This window comes from Microtus pennsylvanicus, chromosome 10 (genome assembly GCF_037038515.1).
Source record: "Microtus pennsylvanicus isolate mMicPen1 chromosome 10, mMicPen1.hap1, whole genome shotgun sequence".
Classification (NCBI taxonomy): Eukaryota; Metazoa; Chordata; class Mammalia; order Rodentia; family Cricetidae; genus Microtus; species Microtus pennsylvanicus.
Genome location: NC_134588.1, coordinates 76,012,402 through 76,039,733, shown reverse-complemented (window position 1 = coordinate 76,039,733; position 27,332 = coordinate 76,012,402). Strand labels below are relative to the sequence as shown.

The 27,332-nt window shown below is 38.0% G+C and overlaps 1 protein-coding gene across 9 annotated transcripts in view; it reads right to left on the bottom strand.

Moving 5' to 3' along the window:
• Nucleotides 1-27,332, bottom strand: part of Nrg3 (neuregulin 3) — a 977,464-nt gene that overhangs the window by 92,895 nt on the left and 857,237 nt on the right. For 5 of the 9 annotated variants that reach the window (XM_075988670.1, XM_075988676.1, XM_075988671.1 and 2 more), the window contains exon 4: nt 16,736-16,762. In XM_075988670.1, the coding sequence (XP_075844785.1) occupies nt 16,736-16,762 (27 nt within the window). The remainder of the gene's footprint in view (nt 1-16,735; nt 16,763-27,332) is intronic. The other 4 variants (XM_075988672.1, XM_075988678.1, XM_075988679.1 and 1 more) reach the window with 1 other exon arrangement.

Sequence of the window (27,332 nt, the reverse complement as noted above, 5' to 3'; positions counted from 1 at the left end):
CATGATCTCCAGTATCAGCACATACCTCATACCTCAGCATGGTCTCCTGTGGGAGTGCAGATCAACCCCAGTCCTTAATCTGGCCCACCCGAAATCCAGTTTCCAATCGTGAGTCAAGGATTTTTTTTTTTTTTTTGGCTAAAGAGTACATCCGTAAAAATATAAGTATATGGACTGCCCGGTACCTCCTCGCTATTCCTATCCCAGCCAGCTTACATCCAGATCCCCCCACCCCCTGTTTCTCTCCCCCCTCCCTTCCTCGGTGGCAGAGCGCCTCCCTGCTCGGCCTGCTTGGGCGCTGGGTCCTAACCCAAAGCGTAGGGCAAAGGGGAGCTCGGGGGCTTCTTTGTCCCCAGAGCCCGCCTGCAGCAAGCAGGGTGGGCCCTTTGTCTGCGAGCGAACCAAGCAGCAAGGAGTTGCGATCAGGGCACCTAGTGAGACATCATTGTGGTGAGTGAGTGCTGCGGCACCGGGGAACAGCCCGCCTACACTTCCTGATCAACCTACAGGGCTACACTGCCCGGTACCTCCTCGCTATTCCTATCCCATCCAGCTTACATCCAGATCCCCCTACCCCCTGTCTCCCTCCATCCCTCCCTTCTTGGGGCAGAGCGCCTCCGTGCTCAGCCTGCCTGGGCGCTGGGATTGAACCCGAAGGTGAGTGCAAAGGGGAAGGTGGTAGCTCCTTTGTCTCCATAACCTGCCTGCAGCAAGCAGGGTGGGCCCTTTGTTTGCGAGCTAACCAAGCAGCAAGGAGATCCGAACTGGACTCCAGGAGAAACATCACGGGGGAGTGACATCACTGGGAAGGCACATCAGTTGGCAAGAAGACCTGATCCTGTAAAAGAAGATCCATAGGAGAATATTGGGAGGAGAGGTGGGGAGACGCCAATGCAAGAATTCACCCAACAATCTGAAAAACAACACGAAACCACCAGAAGCCAGCGACCTCACAACAGGAGGACATGAACACCTTAATCAAGAAGAAGGAGAAAAAGCTGACTTCATGACAGGGATTGACACCCTTAAACAGCATATAAAAAACGCCCTTATAGAAATGGAGGAGAAGTATAACAGAAAGTTCGAGGAATTGAGTAAATCAGTGAATGATACCCTAGGAAAGCAAGGAAAAACAAGCAGATAATGGAAACAATTCATGATTTGAAAAATGAAATGGAGGCAAAGAAGAAAACACAAACAGAGGGCCGGCTGGACATGGAAAATCTAGGTAAACGAATAGAGACTACAGAAACAAGCATAACCAGCAGAATACAAGAGATAGAAGAAAGAATCTCAGAGTCTGAGGATAACATAGAGAAAATAAACGCACTGATCAAAGAAAACAGCAAGTCCAACAAACTCTCATCACAAAACATTCAGGAAATATGGGACACAATAAAAAGACCAAACCTAAGAATAATTGGAGTAGAAGAAGGAGAAGAAGTGCAGCTCAACGGTCCAGAAAATATACTTAACAAAATTATAGAAGAAAACTTTCCCAACCTGAAGAAGGATGTACCTATGAAGGTTCAAGAGGCATACAGAACCCCAAATAGACTGGATCAAAAAAAAACATCCCCTTGCCATATAATAATCAAAACACAAAATATACAGAATAAAGAAAGAATATTAAGAGCTGCAAAGGAAAAAGGCCAACTTACTTATAAAGGTAAACCTATCAGACTTACACCTGACTTCTCTATGGAAACCATGAAAGCCAGAAGGTCCTGGATAGATGTACTGCAAAAACTAAGAGACCATGGATTCAAGCCCAGACTACTATATCCAGCCAAGCTTTCGTTCACCATAAATGGAGAAAACAAAATTTTCCAGGATAAAAACAAATTTAAGCAATACATAGCCACAAATCCAGCCTTACAGAAAATAATAGAAGGAAAATCACTAACCAAGGAGTCCAACAAAGACCTCAATAACTCAGACATCTAGAGACCATTCACCAGCGCAACTCAAAGAAGGGAAACACACAAACCCTACTACTAAAAAAGTGACCGGAGTTAACAACCACTGGTCATTAATAACACTTAATGTCAATGGGCTCAACTCACCTATAAAAAGGCACAGGCTAAGAGACTGGATACGAAAACAGGATCCAACATTCTGCTGTCTACAAGAAACACACCTCAGCCACAAAGACAGGCACCTACTCAGAGTAAAGGGCTGGGAAAAGGCTTATCAAGCAAATGGACCTAAGAAACAAGCAGGTGTGACCATACTAATTTCTAACAAAGTTGACTTCAAACTTAAATCAATCAGAAGAGATGGAAAGGGACATTTTATACTCATAACAGGAAAAATTAATCAGGAAGAAGTCTCAATCCTGAATATCTATGCCCCTAATATAAAAGCACCCATGTATGTAAAAGAAACATTGCTAAAATTCAAGGCAGCCATCAAACCGCACACACTAATAGTAGGAGACTTCAACACTCCTCTCTCACCAATGGACAGGTCAATCAGACAGAAACCTAACAGAGAAATTAGAGAATTGATGGAGGTAATGAAGCAAATGGACTTAACAGACATCTATAGAATATTCCACCCAAAGAGGAAAGAATATACCTTTTTCTCTGCAGCTCATGGAACCTTCTCGAAAATTGACCACATACTAGGTAACAAAGCTAACTTACACAGCTACAAAAAAATATTACTAACCACCTGTGTCTTATCAGACCACCATGGATTAAAGTTAGAATTCAACAACAATGCTACCCCCAGAAAGCCTACAAACTCATGGAAACTGAACAGTCAACTACTGAACCATACCTGGATTAAGAAAGAAATAAAGAAAGAAATTAAAGTCTTCCTTGAATTCAATGAAAATAAGGAAACAACATACTCGAACTTATGGGACACTATGAAAGCAGTCCTAAGAGGAAAGTTCATAGCACTAAGTGCCCACTTAAAGAAAACAGAGAAAGCACATATTGGAGACTTAACAGCCCACCTGAAAGCTCTAGAAAAAAAAGAAGCAGACTCACCTAGGAGGAGTAGAAGACTGGAAATAATCAAACTGAGGGCTGAAATCAACAAAATAGAAACACAGAAAACAATCCAAAGAATCAATGAATCAAGAAGCTGGTTCCTGGAGAAAATCAACAAGATTGACAAACCCCTATCCAAACTAGTCAAACGGCAGAGAGAAAATTTGCAAATTAATAAGATCAGAAATGAAAAGGGGGACATAACCACAAACACAGAGGAAATTCAGAGAGTCATTAGATCTTACTACAAAAGCTTGTATGCCACTAAACTGGAAAATGTAAAAGAAATGGACGCTTTTTTAGATAAATACGATTTACCAAAATTAAATCAGGACCAGGTGAACAATCTAAATAGACCTGTTAGTCGCGAAGAATTAGAAGAGGTTATCAAAAACCTCCCTACCAAAAAAAGCCCAGGGCCAGATGGTTTCAAAGCGGAATTCTACCAGAACTTCCAAGAAGACCTAATACCTATACTCCTCAATGTATTCCACAATATAGAAACAGAAGGGTCATTACCAAATTCCTTTTATGAAGCTACAGTTACTCTGATACCAAAACCACACAAAGACTCAACCAGGAAAGAGAATTACAGGCCGATCTCACTCATGAATATTGACGCAAAAATCCTCAACAAAATACTGGCAAACCGAATCCAAGAACACATCCGAAAAATTATCCATTATGATCAAGTAGGCTTCATTCCTGAGATGCAGGGCTGGTTCAACATACGAAAATCTATCAATGTAATCCATCATATAAATAAACTGAAAGAAAAAAACCATATGATCATTTCATTAGATGCTGAAAAAGCATTTGACAAAATTCAACATCCATTTATGTTAAAAGTCTTGGAGAGATTAGGGATACAAGGGTCATACCTAAATATAATAAAAGCTATATACAGCAAGCCGACAGCTAACATCAAATTAAACGGAGAGAAACTCAAAGCCATCCCGCTTAACTCAGGAACACGACAAGGCTGCCCACTTTCGCCATACCTCTTCAATATAGTGCTGGAAGTTCTAGCAATAGCAATAAGACAGCATAATGGGATCAAGGGGATTCGAATTGGAAAGGAAGAAGTTAAACTTTTGTTATTCGCAGATGATATGATAGTGTACATAAGCGACCCCCAAAATTCCACCAAAGAACTTTTACAGCTGATAAACAGCTTTAGTAATGTGGCAGGATACAAGATCAACTCCAAAAAATCAGTCGCCCTCCTATACTCAAAGGATATGAGAGCAGAGAGGGAAATCAGAGAAGCTTCTCCATTCACGATAGCCACAAACAGCATAAAATATCTTGGGGTAAATCTAACCAAGGAAGTGAAAGATCTATTTGACAAGAACTTTAAGGCATTGAAGAAAGAAATTGAAGAGGATACCAAAAAATGGATGGACATCCCTTGCTCTTGGATTGGGAGGATCAACATAGTAAAAATGGCAATTCTACCAAAGGCAATTTATAGATTCAATGCAATCCCCATCAAGATCCCATCAAAATTCTTCACAGATCTGGAGAGGACAATAATCAACTTTATATGGAAAAACAAAAAACCCAGGATAGCCAAAACAATCCTATACAATAAATGATCTTCTGGAGGCATTACCATCCCTGACTTCAAACTCTATTACCGAGCTACAGTAATGAAAACAGGGTGGTACTGGCATAAAAACAGAGAAGTCGACCAATGGAATCGTATAGAAGACCCGGACTTTATCCCACAAACCTTTGAACACCTCATTTTCGATAAAGGAGCTAAAAGTATACATTGGAAGAAAGAAAGCATCTTCAACAAATGGTGCTGGCACAACTGGATGTCAACCTGTAGAAGAATGAAAATAGACCCATATCTATCACCGTGCACAAAACTCAAGTCCAAATGGATTAAAGACCTCAATATCAGCCCGAAAACACTGAATCTGATAGAAGAGAAAGTGGGCAATACCCTACAACAGATGGGCACAGGCGATCGCTTCTTAGGTATAACCCCAGAAGCACAGACATTAAGGGCAACATTGAATAAATGGGACCTACTAAAACTGAGAAGCTTCTGTAAAGCAAAGGACACTGTCACTAAGACACAAAGGCAACCTACTGACTGGGAGAAGATCTTCACCAACCCCGCAACAGACAAAGGTCTGATCTCCAAAATATATAGAGAACTCAAGAAACTAGACTTTAAAATGCTAATTAACCCAATTAAAAAATGGGGCGCTGAACTGAACAGAGAATTCTCAACAGAAGAAGTTCAAATGGCCAAAAGACACTTAAGGTCATACTCAACCTCCTTAGCGATCAGGGAAATGCAAATCAAAACAACTTTGAGATATCATCTTACACCTGTAAGATTGGCTAAAGTCAAAAACACCAAGGATAGCCTTTGCTGGAGAGGCTGTGGAGGAAGGGGTACCCTCATCCATTGCTGGTGGGAATGCAATCTTGTGCAACCACTGTGGAAGTCAGTGTTTCGGTTTCTCAGGAAATTCGGGATCAACCTACCCCTGGACCCAGCAATACCACTCTTGGGAATTTACCCAAGAGATGCTCTATCACATGTCAAAAGCATTTGTTCAACTATGTTCATAGCAGTATTATTTGTAATAGCCAGAACCTGGAAACAACCGAGATGCCCTTCAATGGAAGAATGGATGAAGAAAGTATGGAATATATACACACTAGAGTACTACGCTGCGGTAAAAAACAATGACTTCTCAAATTTTGCATGCAAATGGATGGAAATAGAAAACACTATCCTGAGTGAGGTATCCCAGACCCAAAAAGATGAACATGGGATGTACTCACTCATAATTGGTTTCTAGCCATAAATAGGGCTCACGGAGTCTACAATAGGCGAATCTAAAGAAGCTAAGTAAGAAGGTGAACCGAAGGAAAAACATATAGTTATCCTCTTGGATAAGGGAAGTAGACAAAATTGCCGGGGAGAAAAGTGGGATCTTGGGGGTGGGGTGGGATGAGGGTTAGGGGAGATGGGGAGAGAAAAGGTAGAAGGGAAGGAGGGGGGACTTGGGGAAACAGGAGGATCGGGATAAAGGAAGGTTGGATAGGGGAGCACGGAACCACAATTCTTAGTTAAGGGACCCACTTCAGGGTGGGCAGGAGACTTGACTCTAGAGGGGCTCCCAGGTGCCCAAGCTGAGGTCCCCAGTTAGTTCCCTGGGCAGCTGAGGATAGGGAACCTGAAATGACCCTACCCTAGAGCAATACTGACGAATATATTGCATATCATCCTAGAACTCACATCTGGCGATGGATGGAGATAGAGACAGAGACCCACACTGGAGCACTGGACTGAGCTCCCAAGGTCCCAATGAGGAGCAGAAAGAGTGAGAACATGAGCAAAGATGTCGGGACCACGAGGAGTGCACCTACCCACTGAGACAGTGGAGCTGATTTACTGGGAGCTCACCAAGGCCAGCTGGACTGTTACCAGAAAAAGCATGGGATAAAACTGGACTCTCGGAACATGGCGAACAATGAGGGCTGATGAGACGCCAAGGACATTGGCACGCGGTTTTGATCCTATGCAATGTGCTGGCTTGGTGCGAGCCTAGCCAGTCTGGATGTTCACCTTCCTAGATATGGATGGAGGGGGGAGGACCTAGGACTTACCACAGGGCAGGGAACCCTGACAGCTCTTTGGACTGGAAAGGGAGGGGGAGAGGAGTGGGGGGAAGGGGAGAGGGGTGGGAGGAGGGGGAGAAGAGTGGGAGAAGGGGAGGAGGGGGAGGGAAATGGGAGGCTGATGCGAGGAGGTGGAAATTTGTTTTTTTTTCTTTTCTTTATCCTCCTTTTATCAATAAAAAAAAAGAAAAAAATGTTACTAATTAAAAATAATATTAAAGCAAAAAAAATATAAGTATATGTGAAGCAAACACTCTTTCTATAATATATTTCAAGAGTATTTAAAAGGTTCATATGTAAAATATTATTATGCTTTTTTACAATATAGACAAGTAGCATGAAAAATAAAAATGAAATTTAAATCCCAAGAAAATTTAATACCAAAAAATTCAATTCAAATATATATTTTAAAATCCATAGAATTTCCCACTAGAATCCAAGTTGTAATAAGTGACAGAGGGCATGTTGAGTGTTGTAATAAAATTATTACAAATGTAGAGATAAAATTAAAGTTGGGAGGAGCAATAAAGAATTTTAGATTGAAATATTTTTAAGCCAATGCTGTACATGAGCTACCCTAAGAATATGATGCTCATTATATACCATTATATACTTTAAAATTTAAAACCACCTTAGAACATGTAGAAATACCATCAAAATGAATTTTCGTGGACTCAAGAAAGGCTAAAGCTTTTAATGTAAATTTAATGTAGTATGTGGGGCAGAGATGGTGAGGCAGGAAAAATCAGTTGGAGTTCTAGACAGATGACGAGATGGAGGAGGTGAGGCAGAAGGAATCTGTTGAAGTACTAGATGGATAATGAGGGGATGGAGGAGATCAGGAGGAGGAATCACCTAAAGAACCATACAGACAACTAAGGGAAGGAAAGTTAAAGAACAGAATGAAGTAGGTTAGAAGATAGTTTTGTGTTTTCAACAATTTCAAGAATCACTGGAATAACCGTTGTTCATTTTTTTTTTCAGATAAGAAAATTGAAGCCAAGGAAGGAATTGTTTCAAGCTAAAGTAGACACATAAGTCTATGTTGAATTTTAACCAAAATAAAATCATGCATTTTAATCGCCACATTCTTTCCAATGACTTTGTTTTCTAAATAGGAAAGAAATCCATAACTTCTTGTATAACATGTTCTGGATAAAAACTATGCATGTCAGGATGAATGGGAATGCTATTTTCTAGATAAATGATTTTGCTTCATTTCAATAACATTGCTGTGAAATATACATCAATTTTATAGGTGAATGGCTTAGCCACACTCAACTACAATTGTTTTCTCTCGGGTGTTCACCGACCCAGAGATTGCCATTTGGAGTTAATATTTTATATTAGGTAATAACTAATGACCACTAGTTTATCAGGTACTCAAACATGAAGTGTGCTTAGAAGTCTGTTTGTCAGTTGAAAGCCTTATCCTCCACAGATGGATAGTATCAAGAAGTAGACATATAATGGTCTGTGAGATAGGCTTTTATAGGATATGGATTTCTTGAATCTGCCTGCCATAGGTCCTAGGAAAGTGTAGAACTGTACTCTTTGGCTATACCCCCTCTACAAACACCCTATTAAATGTTTGTCCATAATTAACAATTTTATTTTTTAATGGAGACCCTTTTTGTTTCCAAATAATTCTAATTCACAGGTATTATTTAGGGAAAGAAAGACTCTTACTTTCAAATGTGTAATGATAGTTCAAAATTAGAACAAAAAATTAATTCACTTGAGTCACCTGTAAAACTGATAGACTAAAGAAATCCATATAGATTCATTTATAACATGCAGAGTAGCTATAGATTATAACAGTTCTAAATAACATCTGAGCAGATTTAGAAACAGGCTATTCTCATGAGGCTTTATTTAGTGGCCACTAAATACATTAAATGTGCTTTAAAAAAGAAATAGAAGGTTACTTAACATATGGTCAACTTGATGTCACAAATTTGTTAATTTTAAAATTATGAAAATAAATAACACTAATAATTAAAATATAGCATAATTCTATGCATCTCCTGTCAGAAATTCAATGCTCTATTTAAGATCAAAATGCAGCAATTAACTTGCTATAATTTAATACTTTAATTAAAAGATGAGTTTCTAAAATTCTGTAATTTGAAATTGAGAATCACTCCAGGCTTTCCTCAATCAAACCATATAAAATATATTATGGTATACTTGAAACAAAACAAAACAACACCAATAATCAGTGTTCATTTTAGTTTTTTAAATGAGAATGAAAGAGATTTGATGAAGGAAGGTCATTGGTAATAAACAAACTGCCTTGGCCCATTTTGATAGGCCATCCCTTAGGTGGGTGGAGTAGGCAGAACAGAATGCTGGGAGGAAGAGGAAGTGAGCTCAGACTAAATAGCTCTGCTCTCTGGAGCAGATGCGATGATACTCAGACCTAAGATGGTTGTAGGCTAGAATCTTAAAATGGGCTAGTCCAGGTGCGAGAGTTAGCCAAGAAGAGGCTAGATATAATGGGCCAAGCAGTGTTTAAAAGAATACAGTTTGTGTGTTGTTATTTCTGGTGTAAAGCTAGCCGTGTGGGTGCCGGGTGAAACGAAAAGCAGGCCCGCAGCTCCCACAACAGAGATTTGCATAAAAATCTTTTCACATAATTAGCTTTCCCTGTTTTGATAAAGTTTTCAAAGAGCATTACACTTGCTATTCTACAATCACTGTTGATGCCGAGAACACGAAGTACATCAGTGCATGAACAGAAAGTTTGTGAATAACAAATAATTCCAGTGGACACAGGAGAAATGTTTTGCGCCTGAGCACTTAGTAGAATAGCTTGGTATTTGTTAGGTAGAAATCTTTATTATACTTTCATCATTGAACCTTCTAAGAGTGTGCAGTTTGATACGTATATTGGCCAAATACCACATATGGAGGAATATCTGGACTTTATAGAAGCCAATGATGACTTGGGCTTACAAAGAAGTTCTATAATTCCATAGATTGATGTAGTCACATTGTGAGAAACACTTATTAAATAGTATCCTAAAATTTTTTCTATTTTAATAATGTATTAATAAACAATGTTTATGAATCTAATCTACATGAAAAGCAGAAAAGGACAAGATCTCCTGAGTAAATTGGGAGCCTGGTGATCATGGGAGAGGGCTGGAGGGGAGGGGAGGGGAGAGGCAGGGAAAGAAGCAGAGAAAAATGTATAGATCAAAAAAATCAATAACATAAAAAAAGAAAAAAGGAAAAAATTAAAAAATAACAATGTTTAATAATGTTTTAATAAGCAATATATTAATAGTCAAGGTTTAAATCAAACTGAAGAAACAATTAGCTAATTGTTTAATTCTATAATTTGTCAATTCTATTATTTTATTTTTGAAACATAATTCTGTATATGTGTGTCTAAATTATTGCCCTAGTTGTTCTAGTTGGCATTATGTTGTAAATGACAGTGCCTTCCACATCAGTATTTGTTTTTTAATTTTTCATGGCACAAATCCCACAAGTGTCATTAAGAAAAATTTATAAATATAATTTAAAAATCTTTCTGAATGTTGACAGCTTCACAAATGCTGGATTTGGCATGGATTATTGCATAGTATTAGTATCCCTTTAAGTTAATAAATTAACTAGAAAGAATTTTTGGTTAATTACGTTCAGTAAAGTTGGTCTTCTCTCTCCAGCTCTAACAATAGACAGTCCTTAGTCCCAGAGAGTGAACCTGAAATAGCAAGCACTGAGTAATGAGGAAGCAATAAGAAGTAGTATAAATTTGTACTATGACTCCATTAATGCAACTTACCCATTTGGCTACTGCTCAAGTGCCTTCTGTTCTGGGATCCCATCCCAGTGCTCTCCAAATGCATTTAATCACTTACTCTTCTCTTTCTCTTATTGGAATTTGCTTGTAACATTTTATAGCTCTGATTATATTACTTTACTATGTTTAGCTTTGTTTTTTTTTTAATCTTGGGGTACTTCAATACATCCAACATACAGTAACTCAAATAAGTATGTGGTGATTAAATAGTGTTAAGAATCTTAAAGCATATGGTTTGGAGTTCCTGGGTGTAAAATGGGAATTTGTTAATAACTCTTTGAAGATTTTAGGTTTTGAAGCTGATCAGCAGGCACACAGCTATTCCTACTCTTTGTGAGTATTGGTGAAAACATGTGCTTGCATTATTTTGTACAATACAATGTACCTCAACTAAAAAGTAAATTAATGTTACTCAAAGTAAAATTGGAGATTTTAGAAAGCAGAAATCCCAGGATTAAGTAAAATAAAATTGGACAACATTATCATGTGAAATTACTCTAGGTATCCAAGGCTGTTTCAACAATTGAAAAGTGATTAATGTAATCATCATTTCAATAAACTGAAAATAATTGCATGATCATAGCTATACAGGGAAAGAGAATACTTGAAAGATCATTTATGATTAGAAACTCTTAAAAAACTAACAATTGAGATGACACCATCAACTTGAGAAAGAATATTTATAAATACCCCACATTTAATGCTATGCTTATTGACGAGAAACTCAAGCATTTCACTTGAGTCCAGTAACAAAGTAGACATAGCTCTTCTTACAGACTTTTTGATACTGCCAATCATGACTAGTCAAGTGAGACAAGGAGATAAAAGCATGTAAATTAAAAAGGAAGAAAAATGTCTTTTTATTTGCTAATGATATCATAAATGTAGAGTAATCTTATAGCATCAACAACAGAAATAATAAGAATAATAACTGGAAGGCTGATACTACCTGACTTCAAGACAGAATTCCCAGACGTAGTCACACAGAGATATTGTCAACTGAAGAGAAGATATCATATTCAACAAGTAATGTTCAAACAGCTGTCTGTCTCATACAAATGAAACCACCAGGATAGGTTTGCTTTAGTCTTCAGAAAAACTAATACAAAATGAATCATATTCTTTAATACAAAATGCAAAGCTGTAACATTACTGGAAAAAAAAAACATGGAATGACACCAGGTATCAAAGACACTTTAGACAGAACACTATTTATACAGAAGAAAAAGTTATATAACCATCATAGTTCAGTTAAATTAATTTTTAACTGTGAAGTGTACTGTCAAGACAATAGTAAGAGGAGCCATTGACAGAAAGTAATTGCCAAAGAAAGATGTAGTTGATGCAACACTACTAGCTAACATATAGAAAGAACTCTAAAAATTTGTTTACTAAAACAGTCAAAACTGCACCAAAGATCTTGACATACATCTTACTAAAGAAGATTCATAGATGCCAAATTAACATAGTAAAAAACGTTCCTCATTAGATGTCAGCAAAAGGCAAATGGCAAGATTGTGCAGGCATTGCACACCTGCTAGAAATGTTGGAATCCAGAATGCTATCTGGGTTAAGTCCTGGCGAGGATGTGGACCAACAATTCTGCTCCTACATTACTGATGGAAATGCACTGTGGTATAGACACTATACAAGAGAGTGAAACAATTTCATATAGAACAATGTATCCTTACCATATGATCCACCAAGAATGAAAGTTTATATCTATACATGTGGCTGCTTATCATAAAATTATATTGAGAATTCTTAAATCTGGAAAACAACCAGATGAGTCTTGTGAAGTCAAAGAGATATGCAAACTGAAACATTTGAACACTGAAAGACTGTTCAGCAATAAAAAATGATTTTCTGTAAAATCATGAAAAGGCATGGAGGTGTTGATGTCTCTTGACAAATATTCACATCACACAGTAGTAATTTTGCTGAACTATTATGACAGTAAAGAGGCAGTGAAGCTTACTCTTAGTATAGAGGGTGGTTACATTCCAACATCTTGACATTCTGAAAAAGGCAAAACTATAATAATGATAAAAAGATTGGTGACTGTCAAGGGTTGGGAAAAGTAAAGGCATATGTGGGTGATTTAGGGGTAACTTAAGCTTCTTTTGTGGGAAACTGAAAAAACTGGGAGGCTTTGCACATGTGAGAGATAGACAGGAAAGCTTGGAATTTTCTACTACATTTTGCTTGAACTTTAGAGTAATGTAAAAGTAAGCTCAATTTAAATAGTTCATCCACTCTCTTATACACGCATGTGAACAAAATTGGTATAAATTATCTGCCCATCAAACTGACCTGATAAAATTCATAAACATTTTCTGTACACTACCATTTTCATATGAAATTCTCATCTATAGATGATTTAATAATGTAATAATTCGATAACCATCTTCAAGACATTTTACCCACATCAATTCTGTAATCACAGATTAAATTCAAAATGTTTGCTTGCAAAGTCACAAACAACACTTTACATATTTTGATTCAGAAAAGGGTATAAGTGGGCAAGGAAGGTAATTGAAACAGTATATCTCCTAATCGTGTAAACCCCACGCACTGCTCTGAACTATCTCTTGACAGTTGGCAATGTATACCTATGTACCAGGTATTGCCCTAGCTCCATTTTACTAGTCAACCCCTTCTCTCCAAGGCGGTATCATTTCAGGAGACAAATAGTCACACACTGCGAACTCAGTCCCTATAAGACTTTAGACCTTTGATTTGACTCTAATTTTTGCAAGACTTGCTATAATCTTACGCTCGAGTGTCATACAGATGAACTACACAGTAACGTACTATTTTACCTGGACTAAGAATTGCACTCTACAAATGAGTTCTCACTTAGACTTTTCAGCAAACCTCTTAGTTCCACTGTGCTATACATATCAGGAAAGCTAGAAGTGTCCTGATAAGATGGAAACTGGTCTATTTCTTTCAACAGAGATAATTAACATCTTGTATAGCAATTTTCATTTGCTGTCTCGTCACTATGCTTCTGGGATCTAAAAATCTCCAGCCTTACCAGCAGCTGTGTGGTGATTCCTAGGGGTACAGGTATTCTGCTCAACAGCCTTGAAACAGCCATTCTTAGACTCTGAAATCCCCACAGCCCAGTGGAACAAATTTCTTTATCCATGAGGCCTAGTGCTCACTTTTCTCAAATGATGTTGAGGGCCATAAACCCATGTCATTGATACCTATTCCCTGCTACCATTGGTGAATGAGGAGTGCTGACTGCTTGCCCCTTTCAATGGCTTATCCTCTATCACATAATCCATGCTTATTGTTTCCTGGCCCATGGCTTAGCTCTAGCCTCTTCCTCCTCTGAAATTTCTCAGCTGTATCTTTCAACATTCCTCAGCATCATAATCTCTTTTTGACTTTATTTTTCCTACTGTAACTAAAACCCAAATCTTATGTGAATAGTCCCATTCTCCTTTAGCATTTTTAAAAGCTGTTTTAACATTGTTTATACCTACAAAGTTATGGATCTGTACCCTTGGCTCCTGGAGAACTTTTTCTTGTGTCTTCCAAAACTTCTGAGTGTTTTCACATTTCTATAATTCATATTATGATATAAATTACTATGACTGTTATTTTTTAATGAGTCTAATGTTGCATTTACCGGTAATATTTGTGAAATAATGGTGTTATTTGATTAGTTCTAGGGAACAAATATTAAGAAAAAGTGATGTGAGTTATTTCAGACCAAGTGTTTCCAGGAAGCCTGTGTTCTCTGTCCCAATGTTGACAGATAGAAGCAGTTGAGGAGGTAACCTGGGAGATATTGAAGCCACCAGAAAGATCAGCTTAGGTCACCGAATAATCACTTAGATGAAAAATACTCATATGTTGACCAGAACCACATGCTCTAGTCAAGAGAGAATACTCCCTGGCAATAAAGTGTTCTTTTTCTGAGGCACCGAGGAAACATTTTTTTTATTCAGTTGCTAATAATCCCACTATCATCTATTGAACTATGGTCTTGGAAAATGTTACATATAATAAACATTATCTATTTCAATTCTGAAACCCTTGTTTCAGCTTGAGCAATAATAATATCTGCTTATACATGAAATAAAGCATACCTCCTTAAACCATGACCTCCAGTTGGGTTTACTTACTTACTTTGCTCGATTTGGCTACTTTCTCTCTGGACCCCTGGGAACCCCTCTAGAGTCAAGGCTCTTGCCAACCCTAAAATGGCTCCCATAATTAAGATATATACTTTCCTGCTCCCATATCCATCCTTCCTTTATCTCAACCATCCCATTACCCCAAGCTCTCCCCATACTCCCTTTCTCACTTTTCTCTCCCCATCTCCCCTTTCCCCATCCCACCCCACCCCCCAGTTCCCAATTTTTGCCCAGCAATCTTGTCTACTTCCGATATCCAGCAGGATAACTATATATTTTTCTTTAGGTTCACCTTATTTAGCTTCTCTAGGATCGCGAATTATAGGCTCAATGTCCTTTATTTATGGCTAAAAACCAATTATGAGTGAGTACATCCCATGTTCATCTTTTTGGGTCTGGGTTGCCTCACTCATAAGCATGATTTGAAACTTTTCCTGTCTCATAACTCCTTCTTCAAATCACTCATTATCCAACAATATGAAAGGTGACTCTTTTCATGGCACAAATTTGTTCAAGCACTTCAATTACGAGTATTATTTGATTTCAGTTTTTCTTAACATATTTCCATACTAACCACACATTTCATGGTTGAAGTCAAACTTCAATTGAATAATTATCTGAGTTTCATTGCCCTTCATGTGTTTGAATCCAGTTTATCTACCAATGGCTCAAACATGCAGCAACTGAGGTGTCTGTTGTCTCAATGATGAAATAACCAAGTAATAGAGTTCTAATGAGTCAGGTCATGAAACAAGGAAGAGAAACTCTGATACAAAAATGAGGCCACGAATCTATAACCCTCCAACTTACAGAAACACAACAACTGACTTGGCATCTTTTCTCAAATAATGTACTCCAAACTCACATTTCTGGTTCTAATCTCACAAGCATATTCTATAAATATCCTCCACTGTCAGCATTTTCTCAGTATTATTATATCTCATAACTAAGAACACAAACAGTGACATTTACTCTCATCCTTGAAGACCATCCAGTGTATCTATTATCTATCCTTCATCATTACCTCATTTCAAATGTTTGTTGGTATCACATTCTAAATACATAACAGCTTTCCCTATAGTTCTTGCATCCCATGACTCCAGGCTAATATAATTTTGCCTAAGTAGAATTAAGGTATGTGCAATTTTTATCATAAGTTACTAAACTCTAAACTCTGTCCAGCCTAGTAATTGCCTTCTTTTCTGCTGACTGAGCCTGGTTGAGGATCATCAGAATGAGTGGGAAAGGGGATGCATGAGTATAAGTGAATTCATCTGAAATTTCACAGTCCACATACACATGTGAAATTAGTATTCTTGTCTAATTACAAAGGAGGAAAAATCTGGAGGTTACAATCCAAACAGGCGAACTCGAAGAACTCCGGCTCAATTATAAGATTTTCAATTTAGCTAACTCTTAGTTACTAATTATCTTTTCATATTGAGTTTCATAGCATATATCTTATTTAACTTGTAATAGACTCAGAAGTAGCTTCAATTTTTAATGAAATTGTCTATGACTATAGAAAGTAAAGTGCCTTGAAGACAGCTAATATTTTTTTAAAAATGTCATTAATTAGCAATATTTTAAGAATTATTTCAATCCTGTTAATGTAAATGTATATATGTCTATAATACAAATTATTATTGATGCTAAACTGTACCAACAAAGCCAGCTTGTAAGAAGAAAAGTATTTGAGCAGAAAACAGTGATATATATAGCTTTTTAAAATGTTGTTATCTATCATTATCATGCATGTTTTCCATGTTGAAATACTGTGCTAAGCAGTTTATATATATATAAAGTAGGAACTGTTAGCATCCTTATTTGACAGATAAGTAAATGGAAGAATGAGAAGAAACTATCAAAGCCTACAGGCAAATCCTATTTCTGTGGAATTTTAGAAGTGTTGAGCATCACATCATCTTCTGGATATGTAGCTAAGACTTCTATAATGAGCCTTTCCCAAATGTGAAGTGAACTAAAGGGTTTTTTTAATACAAATAGTGAATGATAATGAATAATTTTGATTACAATCAAATAGAGAAAGAGAACAATGTGTAGAGTATCAGAGTGATCTCAGAATACTTAAGGAACAAATTGTTTTTTCTTACCCATAAATTCAATCCCCAAGTGGTCTGCTACATCAAAGTCAGCATGGAAAGAAGGGAAACAGAAAGAGAAATGGGTTAGAAAAATCCAAACAAGGATATCAATGCTTGTTAGACCATCATTCCAAGACACAGGATATGTCTCTACTTTAACTATGTTAGCTTTGAGATGTAACTTTTAGACAGTCAACAGTAACAGTTCTTGGTATTGTCTTTAATATTTATTTCCACAAAGTTTATAAATTGTTACTAGGCATTTTAGTGGAAATACAATGCATAAATAATAAAATATACCAAATAAGAGAAGGGGATCAAAGAATTCCTTGTAAAGATATTTTCAAAATCCACCATATTTTTTGTAGATTACATCTTTGTTCAACATAAATTTATTTGGACCTCTACATTAACAAAAAAGGCAAAGCCCTAACCAGGCTATGAAAGGCTATAGTGCATGTTCTTCACATTAATACACACGAATTGATGACACTAGACTTCTTTCTTGGACATGTTATATGGGACCACTGTGCAGTGGCAAAACTAAAGATCTTACAATGGTCACAAAGTCCTGGGTAGATTGAAGACATAAATGCATGTACCTGATGCACAAGCCACATGACTCCTTGACTTGACGTGTCGTCAGATCAAAAACAAATGGCAGAAGCATCATCCTCTGTCTTGTGTGCCCACAGACACAGACAGTCTTGAACAGCTAGACTGCCTGTATCCAGAAGACTAATCAACTCATCCAGGCCTATTTACTTAAATAGAGCCTTCTTTCTTTTAATTGTACAGTTATGTACTCATTCACTCTGTAAATTCAACACATGACTAAATGATGGTTTCATTACACAACTATTTGTCTGGAATGAGGATAAGAGGGAAAAACTATTGCTGAAACTATATTTATTTCCAAATCCAATCGCTGACCTCCTTTTAGGGGTTTAGTAAAAAAGCATTTCTTTTCAGAAAACATATGATAGTAATATTAGTGCAAGTATGGATACACACATATAAAACACGCTTTTGACATTTCGGTAATTTCAAGTACTTAATTCATTTTAGTACTTAATTTGGTACAAATTAAGTTCATGAGGTTGTGCCATCGCATCACTTTTTTTTTTTTTGGCTCTTCCATCCTACCAGTCAGAGGCTATGTCTTCTCATGTCCCAGGTCCCCTCCAATCAGCTACAAGCAACCTCTACATTCTGCATCAGTTCAATTTGCCGGCGGTTCAGTTGAAGTGATTAAAATTCATGTGAATTACAAAATGTCTACTTTGATGAAGAAAGATAGCAATGGTATTTCTAAAATGTGGGTTTATCCCTCTCTCCTAATGGCAAGTGTTTCACTGCTTGGGCTGCATTGATATGTACTTTCCTAATTATCTGTTCATTTTTGTGAAAAGACAGCATTTTTTTCTCAGTAAATTCTAGCATCATCAGCAGGAGACCACAGAGTAAAATTCTGGCCATCCCTCTCTTAGTAAGTGCCATACTGAAAATGTGCAATAATGGGAGAATTCTGAAGTGGAGAATCTGTTTCTTGGAGGGACAGAAGTTGCTATGCAAAGAATGCAATTTAGGAGGAAAAGTGACAAGTGCAAGGTTATGTTCTTTTGCAGACAAGGAGCCCCCAACTGTGTGCTCCAGAAACATGGAAGAGATACTGGATATATAGAATTTTAAAATGAGGTTCAAGTGAGATTAGCTCTCATGAAATTATGATAAGGTAATTCAAAAGACAGCAAATGACACAATTTGTCATTTGCACACAAACAAAAAGAAACAAAAGCCAGGAATATTTGGAAACCAGCAAGCAGAGGCTCTCATGTGGACCACAGTTCTTCAGAGACAATGTCCTCAAATAGTGGACCATAGCTGACAGGCAGAGAGGCCCTCAAGGAGTAGACCAGAGATATCCAGAGGCATAGACTCTCCAGGAATGGGCTACAGATATTCACAAGCATAAACCTCAAGTTGGGAGTACCCTGGCCTCAATTTCATTTAAAAAGATCTTTCTGGTAAAGCTTACATGAATGAACTGACCCTGAGTCTATCCTGCTGGCTAGAACATAACAGAGAGCCAGTCTCCATTCTTCCATGACTCTCTGTTCTACCTATGTTTGTGACTAGGAATCTAGGCAACCAGTCTTCTTGACGTTGTAGATCGAGCTAAGAAGTGAGCCGTGTTGATGCATTGGAAGTCAATTTACGTACTTTACAAGCATAACAAACTCCTGACCAGCAGCACGGACAAATATCACAACTAAAAATTATTCAAACACTGAAAAAGATAAATAGGAGTCTTGATTAAAATAAATCTCTCTTAATATAAAAGTTGCTAGGGTTGTAATTTGCAGATTTTCCAGCAAAGTGCTGTCTATGGTCTTGGATATTGAAAGGAAATTGCTTACTAATTTTTATGATGCCCTTTTTAATGGAAACTGACAAGCCTGAATATACAAATAAAAATTATTTTTTTATTTAAAATTCTCTACCCCCTGCTCTTTCACCACACACTACTGTATTAAAGATGCCAAACCCTGTGATCACTATCAGTTTGGAGACACTGACGGGCATTGCTCTACAGTGAAAGATGGATGGAAAGCAGGTGACAGAAAAGCAATTAATTGTGTTATTTCAGTCACATGCAGAACATCAGCCACACCGTTTCTCAGAAGCCTATGCTGATTGTTTCTCAGGGCAAACAGCTTGCCTGAAAATGTTCCGGCCTGAAGGAAAACATCAAGAGGATGTGAGTGAGAAGAAATCAATTCATAGTTCATTTCTTCATTCACTCAAACCACTGAGTACCAAGAACTCCTCAGACCTTAGGGTGAAGCAATTGGCACATGGCTCAAGCGAAAGCCATCTGCTTTCCCCTGAAGAATGTATGCAAGTCTACAATTTAAGCTTTTTAGCTCCTCCATTAACTTTTTTCTTTTTATTTATTTATTTTTAATTAAAAATTTCCACCTCCTCCCCTCCTTCCATTTCCCTCCCCGTCCCCTTAACTTTTCTTTAGAATATTCATACCCTTAGCATTGTTCCAGAGTGGCTGACTTTTACCCTGCACTAACTGCTCTAGGAAATAATGTAAGGATGAGATACTCTGACAGCAACTCCTAAACTGCCAACCATGCCCACAGTAAAAGGGATACAGCCACACAGAGGGCGGAAACATCATTCCCCAGTCATAACGCCTATAAATGAGAGGGACTGCCATTGAGCCCAGGTAGCCTGACTCTCAGCCTTCATTATCCAGGTTTTAAATGACCTCCCTCTGAAGAAATAGCTAATTTTTGCAATGTCATTAAGGAATGAGACATTCTGGGATGAATTATTTAATCCACTTAAAAGAGTAAATTGTTTTCAAGCATCCTCAGGCACCACTGAAGTACCACTTACTTACCTGTTTATTGATGGGAGGCCAAAAATGAACTGGTTGAGGGGGGTAGAAAGGAAGACAACTGTTTCCTGCTACCGAGGAGCAAAACGAGCATACTATTAATATTTCCTCGTTAGTTACCAAGAAAATTCCTGTAAGATGAGGCTAATTTGGTTATTTTTATATACTGCAGGTGCTAAAGAATTTTGTTAGAAAAATCTGTCAAATATTAAGCCAAATAATCTTAAATGTAGAGTAATATTTAACAGATACCAACAAATTTTCTATAGAACTCAATGATTTCAATGACTTAGATCATAAACAAATGATGGAAACACAGTCCCTCAGGGCAAATGCATTAAGAAATTTGTAAAATTCATGCCCGTATGCATCTACCTTTGACCAAAATTATTTATTCTTAGTTTGTAATGTGATGTGTTAAAAGACACCTATGTTTCAGAAAAAGAAACTTCAATGAACTGCGATCCACATATTTTCCTTTCTTCATATATTACCTTTTTATTTTTTATCTAGATAGAATGCTGAAAATGTAGCTGATCGGAATCATCAGGTATCAGGCACTCCTATTAATAACTGTCATCGTGTGGCACAGATATTAGAAATTTTTCCCCAGTAACTGAAATTTAAGGTGCGCATGTCTGAAACTACCTCGAATCCTTTTGAGCAAGGACAGCAGGATTCCTCAGCGGGTGTTTTAGCTTCTTTTCCAACTGCGGAGATAAAGAACCCTAGCAACACAACTGAAGGCAAAAGGGGGTTGTTCAGCTCATACTTCCCTGCTACAATCCATCATGATAGGGAAGTTACAGAGGCGGAAACTTGAGAGAACTCATCACATTTATCCACAGTCAAGAACAAAGAAAGTGGATGAGCAGCTCCATTTCTCCCTACATATAACTCAGAATGGCCTTCCCAGAGAGTGATGCCAACCATTCTGAACCACCCTCAATTTACACATAATCCCTCACTGACATGCCAACAGGCCAACTCAATCTAAACAATCTCTCTTAGCAATCCTTTCCATGGTAATTCTAGATTGTATCATGTTGAAAAAAAGCTAACCATCAAAGTGAGTAGAGACAATTACTGTCCCTCTTAAAGACTTGCCTTTGATCCTCCAAAACAACAGAAAGGGAGAACCTACTCCTGTAAATTGTTCTCTGACCTCAACATATACCCGCACATACACACACAATTACATATACATACATACACAAATATGTAAGTATAAAAAAACACAAAAGCCTCTGGAGCAACTCAGAATTTTATATACTGATATGTTAAGCACAGCTGCCCAACCTTCCAAAGTAGACAGGCTGAAGAAAAGCAACAACAGGATTTGACTTAATTCCAGCCTCCAGATGCAATGGAATATGTTGTTAGCTAACAAGGGTGAGTAAGGCCCTGTGGTGCAGTACCGAGACAATGTCGCACTGACTCAGGCTTCAGTCTTAGCACAGAATCAGAAGCCATGAAACTCTGTGCCATTGTCACAGAATTTTCCCTCCGGTGTTTGTTTAAATCCTCGTTCCATGGAAAGTAGAAAAGAAATTTACATAAAAATAGTGATCTCTGGTTTATAAAGTCAAAATATTGGGGCTAATGAGATGGCTCAACTGGTAAAGGCCCTTCTTAGCAAGTCTGACAGCCTTAGTTTGACTCTCAGAATGTACACGGTGGAAGGAAGGAAAGAACTCGCTGCTTAAGTGGCTCTTCCCTCTTCCCCATGCACACTGTTTTGGACAAGGGCTTGCCCCCGCACACACACACACACACACACACACACACACACACACACACATGCACACACACTAAGTAAATGTAAAAAAACAAGTTTAAAAAAATTACAACATTTGGTTTAAGGTTCAGTGGCTTCTCCATGGCAGGAGCCCTCAAAGCACTTTTGATGTGTGTGATACATAGTCCCTGTGATTGTTCAGTAGCTTTCCCACTTTGGCAGAAGTGTAGTGTTGTCTGGGAGTGCCCATGGTTCTAATGATCTCTGCCAGCTGCTGTAGGAAAAACTCGTCATGTCAGTGTGAGCAAACCACCCACTCAATTACAAAACATGCCTGTTGCACAGTGCTTCTCTTCATAATGCTACTGTAGTCTGTCACTCTGTAGGTTCCCTCCCAGATCTGTGTCACATGACTTTTCTCTTGTGACACTCCAGGAACAAATAGTCCATTGGGACAGAGAAGATGAAATAGGATTTGTGATCCTGAACATTTGAGAGCAGTTCATGTCTCTGGAAGTTTCTAAAATCTCCTTTATAGGATATTTGGGTGACTCATATTAGTTTGCTCACACATGCTCCTAGCTCCAAATTGAGATTATAGACCAAGTGACAAGATCATTTATTGAAACAGTGTCAAGCATGTCCACATTTAATACAACAAAACGGCAAACTAGGGAAGGAGGAGATGGAATCAGACATTTCTGATTAAGGAAGAAAGCAGTGGCAGCAAGTAGAGGCACCCCAGCTATAACTTCTTCAGTCTAGAAAGTAATATGTGGGACTTACTAATTACATATCTTTAATAAAGCCAAGGGGTTAATACACAGGCAAACTGTGTTTGCCAATGCTGCCAGGGCATACAGCTGTGTCATTATGGGAAAGAGACTCTAAGATGTCACAGAGAAAAGGCAGTGGCAGGAGGCAGAGTAACAAGCAAACCTGAATCCCACCTGTCAGGTCCTACAGCAAGAGTGGAGATGGATAGACAGGGATCTCTTAAAGGGAGAAGCATGTTCCTGCAAGGAGAAACTGGGGAAGTCTTTTGCCTAGGAGCTCAGTTCAGTCCTGTCACCCAGCATTAGAGGGAAAGGCAACTTATCACCATTCGAGCTAATCAGTGGAAGCATTAGGATTTGAATGTAGGTCATATTCCAATCTCAATGCTTCCTTTGCTACCTCGGCAGGCATATGATTTTAATTTTCACCAGTACCTGTACATTTTACCATAGAATTTATGCCTGCTTATGAATGAAATTCTTAAAGAAGTACAAAAATTAATATTAAAAATGGAAACTTTGATCACTGCTTCTAAGAAGCAGCCACTGGTAAGTTTTCTTCTGTCTTTTCTAGGACCACTTTTATATTTGCAAAGTAAGCAATGCATCACTGCACACACCACCCTGCGTCACGAGTGTGAGCTGGAGGAATGGCTGTGGTTGTGTCAGCTCAGTAAGCACAGACCTTGCTCACCTCCACCACACTGGGACTAACAGCATTTTCCACTGTTGGGAAGAGGCCATGACACCATTATGGCAGCCAGCATCCCCACAGACAGGTCATCAATCACCGAAAAGGCAAAGCCACTCTCTGGAAAAGTACAGGACCCCGCTCTCCTTTCCTGGGCCCTTGTCACAGAGCGTGACCTCTTTATTTTCCTTTCTAAAAAACTCTGTTGTTGATCTTTGTTGGACACAGACACCTTCATTTCACTTTCTTACAATCAAAATAAGACGGCTCATTGGTGCTAAGGAAGAAGTAGCTGCCATGGAGACTGGGCCACATATTCAAGCAGTTCACACTCAAGGCGAGTATTCTGCTTCACAGAACATGGTTTCAAAACAGGGCTTCAAGGACTAGTGAGATGGCTCAATGGGTAAAGGCACTTGCCCTCAGGCCTGACAAAGTGAATTTGATCTCTGGGTAGAAGGAACAGCACAAACTGCCATATAGTATAGATTATATACTCTCTCTCTCTCTCTCTCTCTCACACACACACACACCACACACTCACACACATATACACAGAGAAGAGAAGAGAAAAATCTTTTAAAACATTCTAAAATACAGTTTCCATAGAGATTCATGATGATCATTTGTGCCACCTCTTTTCTAGATTTAAATATTTAAATCTTGCAGAGGATGTATTGCAATGGTAGAGTGCTTGCCTAGCAGAGAGTTATACTTCTCCATTCCAGTTCCCGGTATTTCCAAAGAAAAAAAAACCTAAATGAAAGATTCAAAGTTTAACCTTCACTAAACTGTTTGTACAATTTTTCTGGGACAGGATTGTATAGCATTGGGCATAACCAGGTTTGTTTTCCCTATAATTAAAAATTTTAGTAAGAACTTCCGCTGTATATAAAAAGATTTCATTCAAAAGTATTGTTGCTTTTCTTTTGCCTGTCACCAGTGAATGTAAATCCGTATGAGTGATTCATGAGTTGGTTTTTTGTTGTTGTTGTTTGGTTGGTTGGTGTTTGGTTTTTGGATTTTGTCACGTAACACATATCAGCTAGCTTCTCGTCATGTTTGGTCAACTTTCTCACCTTTCTTGGAACTTCTACATACATTATCACCTTCGATATCAAATATTAGCTTTAAAAGTTGTGCCAATGAGGCCTACATAACAACTGAAGCGATTAAGGTTTTATGAAAATCGAAAGGTCAGATTCATAGACTCCTGGGTTCTCTGGATTGAAAAGTCTCATAAATTTCAAGACTGAAGGATTCTTACATCTTTTTGCCTTTCTTCTTTGAAAATTTGATGTATATAAACAATGTATCCTGATCATATTCACCCTCACTACTCTCATTTATGTCTTCCCAGTACCACATCAAAACTTTCTCCCGACCTCTTGTCTTCATTTTATACTGGCTTATTTGTGTATTTATTTTAACTACTCAGTTCAATTAGGGTTAACCGAATGCACATAAGTGTGGATTTATCTAGTGGAACACAAATAACTTTCCATTTGCCGTATTCCTAAAAGGAGATTCTCTTGCTCCTGAAGAGTCAACTGTCAACAGGTCTTCAGCTAGGTGTGGATCCTTGTCAAAGCTTGTCAATGGGAAAAGGAAGGGTAGGGATAGCTTAACTGAATCTAAGGATGTTTGAAGAAGCCTTAGGAAAGCCCACTAGATTTATACTCTGAGTCTTAGGTCTTTTGCATACTGCTTATCACTTCAGGCTATCATTGAATTGACATTTTTCCTCAGAAAATTTTAAATGTTACTATGGTAATTACAATGTTTTTGCATACAGTCTTTAAGAATTTATCATTAAATAACTTAAACTAAAGCAAGCTTTGTAATATGTCTTATTTTTATTATGAATATTGAGATTCCATCTGTTTATATCATTGGAGATATTTAGAAGATATTATAGATATTTATAGATGCAAATATTTTTATATGGATTATTTGGTCATCATTGAGCAAATTTCTAAAAAAAACAACAAAAAGTTTTGTCTTTGGTTCATATAGGAGTTTTAAGAGAAAATGTGTTAGAACTATGGTGTCATGAAGCCCACAGAAGTAACCAATGTAGAAAAGTAGTAGCAAAGAAACGGGATTCTTGCTTTGATGAAATCTCACGCTATACTTAGGCTGCTCTTGGTGAACCTCCTGCAACAGCTTCCTGGGGGATGAAAGTCCCAGCCACTGCAGCTTCTGAAGAGCAGCCTTCTCCATTATTGATATCATTTTGACTTTATTCTGTTGTAAGAATATTAGTTTATTAGGGGAGGGAACACTGGGAACCTCCCGTTTTAAATAGTTCTTTCAATGCAGAAAGCAGCTATCTGGCATTGTAAATTGTGTCAATAGGAAACGATGGACAAAGAGAATATTACCCCCTTTTACAACCTCAATAACATGCTCTTTTTATAAGTAATCTGCACTGTAGGCTCCTCTATTGACTTCCATTTTCTTGTTAATGCAATCCCAACTCACCCTGTGACAAACTACTCTCATCTTTCATGGCCAGACTTCTCCTAAATCATTCCAATTTTCTGAACTATTGCTTTCTATTAACATTTCTATGAAATAAGATGAAATTTCCAGCAAGCAAAACTTTATACCTTGAACTGTAACTCATGGGTGTATCTCTATACCATGACTAATTAATTGAACTGCTATCATCTCCCCAGCTCTCCCAATTATCTCTAGTGCTTCTCAAAGCCTCTCAAATACTAGATGGTGACTAAATAATTGTTGAATTATTTTTCTTAATCATACTTTTTTTTCTCATTGCAGTTACACTGGGATGATATCTTCTTAAAGTGACCCATTTAAAAATTATGTCAAGTTTATCTTAATGTCTTCACTTAAGCCATAACTAAAAATTTCCAGATTTCCTTAGCACTTAATGTGGGTTCTTAGCCACTTCTTCCCTCATTTCTCCTCTTCCCTGTGTGTGTGAGTGTGTGTGTGTGTGTGTGTGTGTGTGTGTGTGTGTGTGTGGTGTCTGTGTGTGCATGTGCATGCACACATGTGTTTGTCTGTTTGGAGTTACATAACTTGTTTCTCACTAAATTGTGAATCACCTCAGACATATGTGGAAAAAAATTCTATTTTATGTACTATTCTAATACACCAGTCAACCAGAATTTCATAGAGACATCTATTGATATAAAATGCTCTTATTTTACTGTTTGTAAAGAAAAAAAATTAAATGCAGTGTTAGCAGAATTACAGAGAAAACGGTCCACAAGCCTCTCATTCCCAACCATCCAAGGTCATCATTGTCTCCTCTCCACAGACACACAAAGCAGCAACGATGGAATGAGTGAAAGGGCTTGATTTGCTTTCTTGTTGCTATGATCAAACACCCAGACAAAAGCAACTTAAAATGGAAAAGGTTTATTCTGACTCATGTTAGGCAGAAAGTCTTTCATGAAGGGGAAGGCAGAGTAGCAGTCAGGGATGGCACAGTTGCAGGACCAGGGAGCTGGCTGTTTAGTTTGCATCCATGCTCAGATGCAGAGAATGTTGGAAGTGAGCTAGGCTATGAACCCAGCTATAGTGACCTTCTTCCTCCAGTGAGTCTCTACCTGGCAAGTTTTGCAATCTTCCCAAACAGTACCACCACCTGGGAATCAAGTGTTCAATCACATGGTTCTTTCTATAAAGGACATTTCGAATTAAAACAATAACAGTGCCTGGATACAATAAGTTCTCAGGAGGTACCCATCTTTCAATCAGCCACTTTCCATTCTTACCTTTCAAGACTTAGATCTCTCTCCCTCCCTTCTTCCTCCCTCCCACCCTCTCTTTCTCTTACACACACACACACTCATACAGTATCCCAAGAGTTATTCTGTCCATACCACAGTTGGAAGCCTCTCTTCTAAAGTTTGAGCCTCTCTAGCAGTCAGTAGCTTTGTGTGTATGCATGTGCGTGTGTGTTCTAGACACATGTTGATAAACAAGTACCTAAGTCAATCATCTCCTCA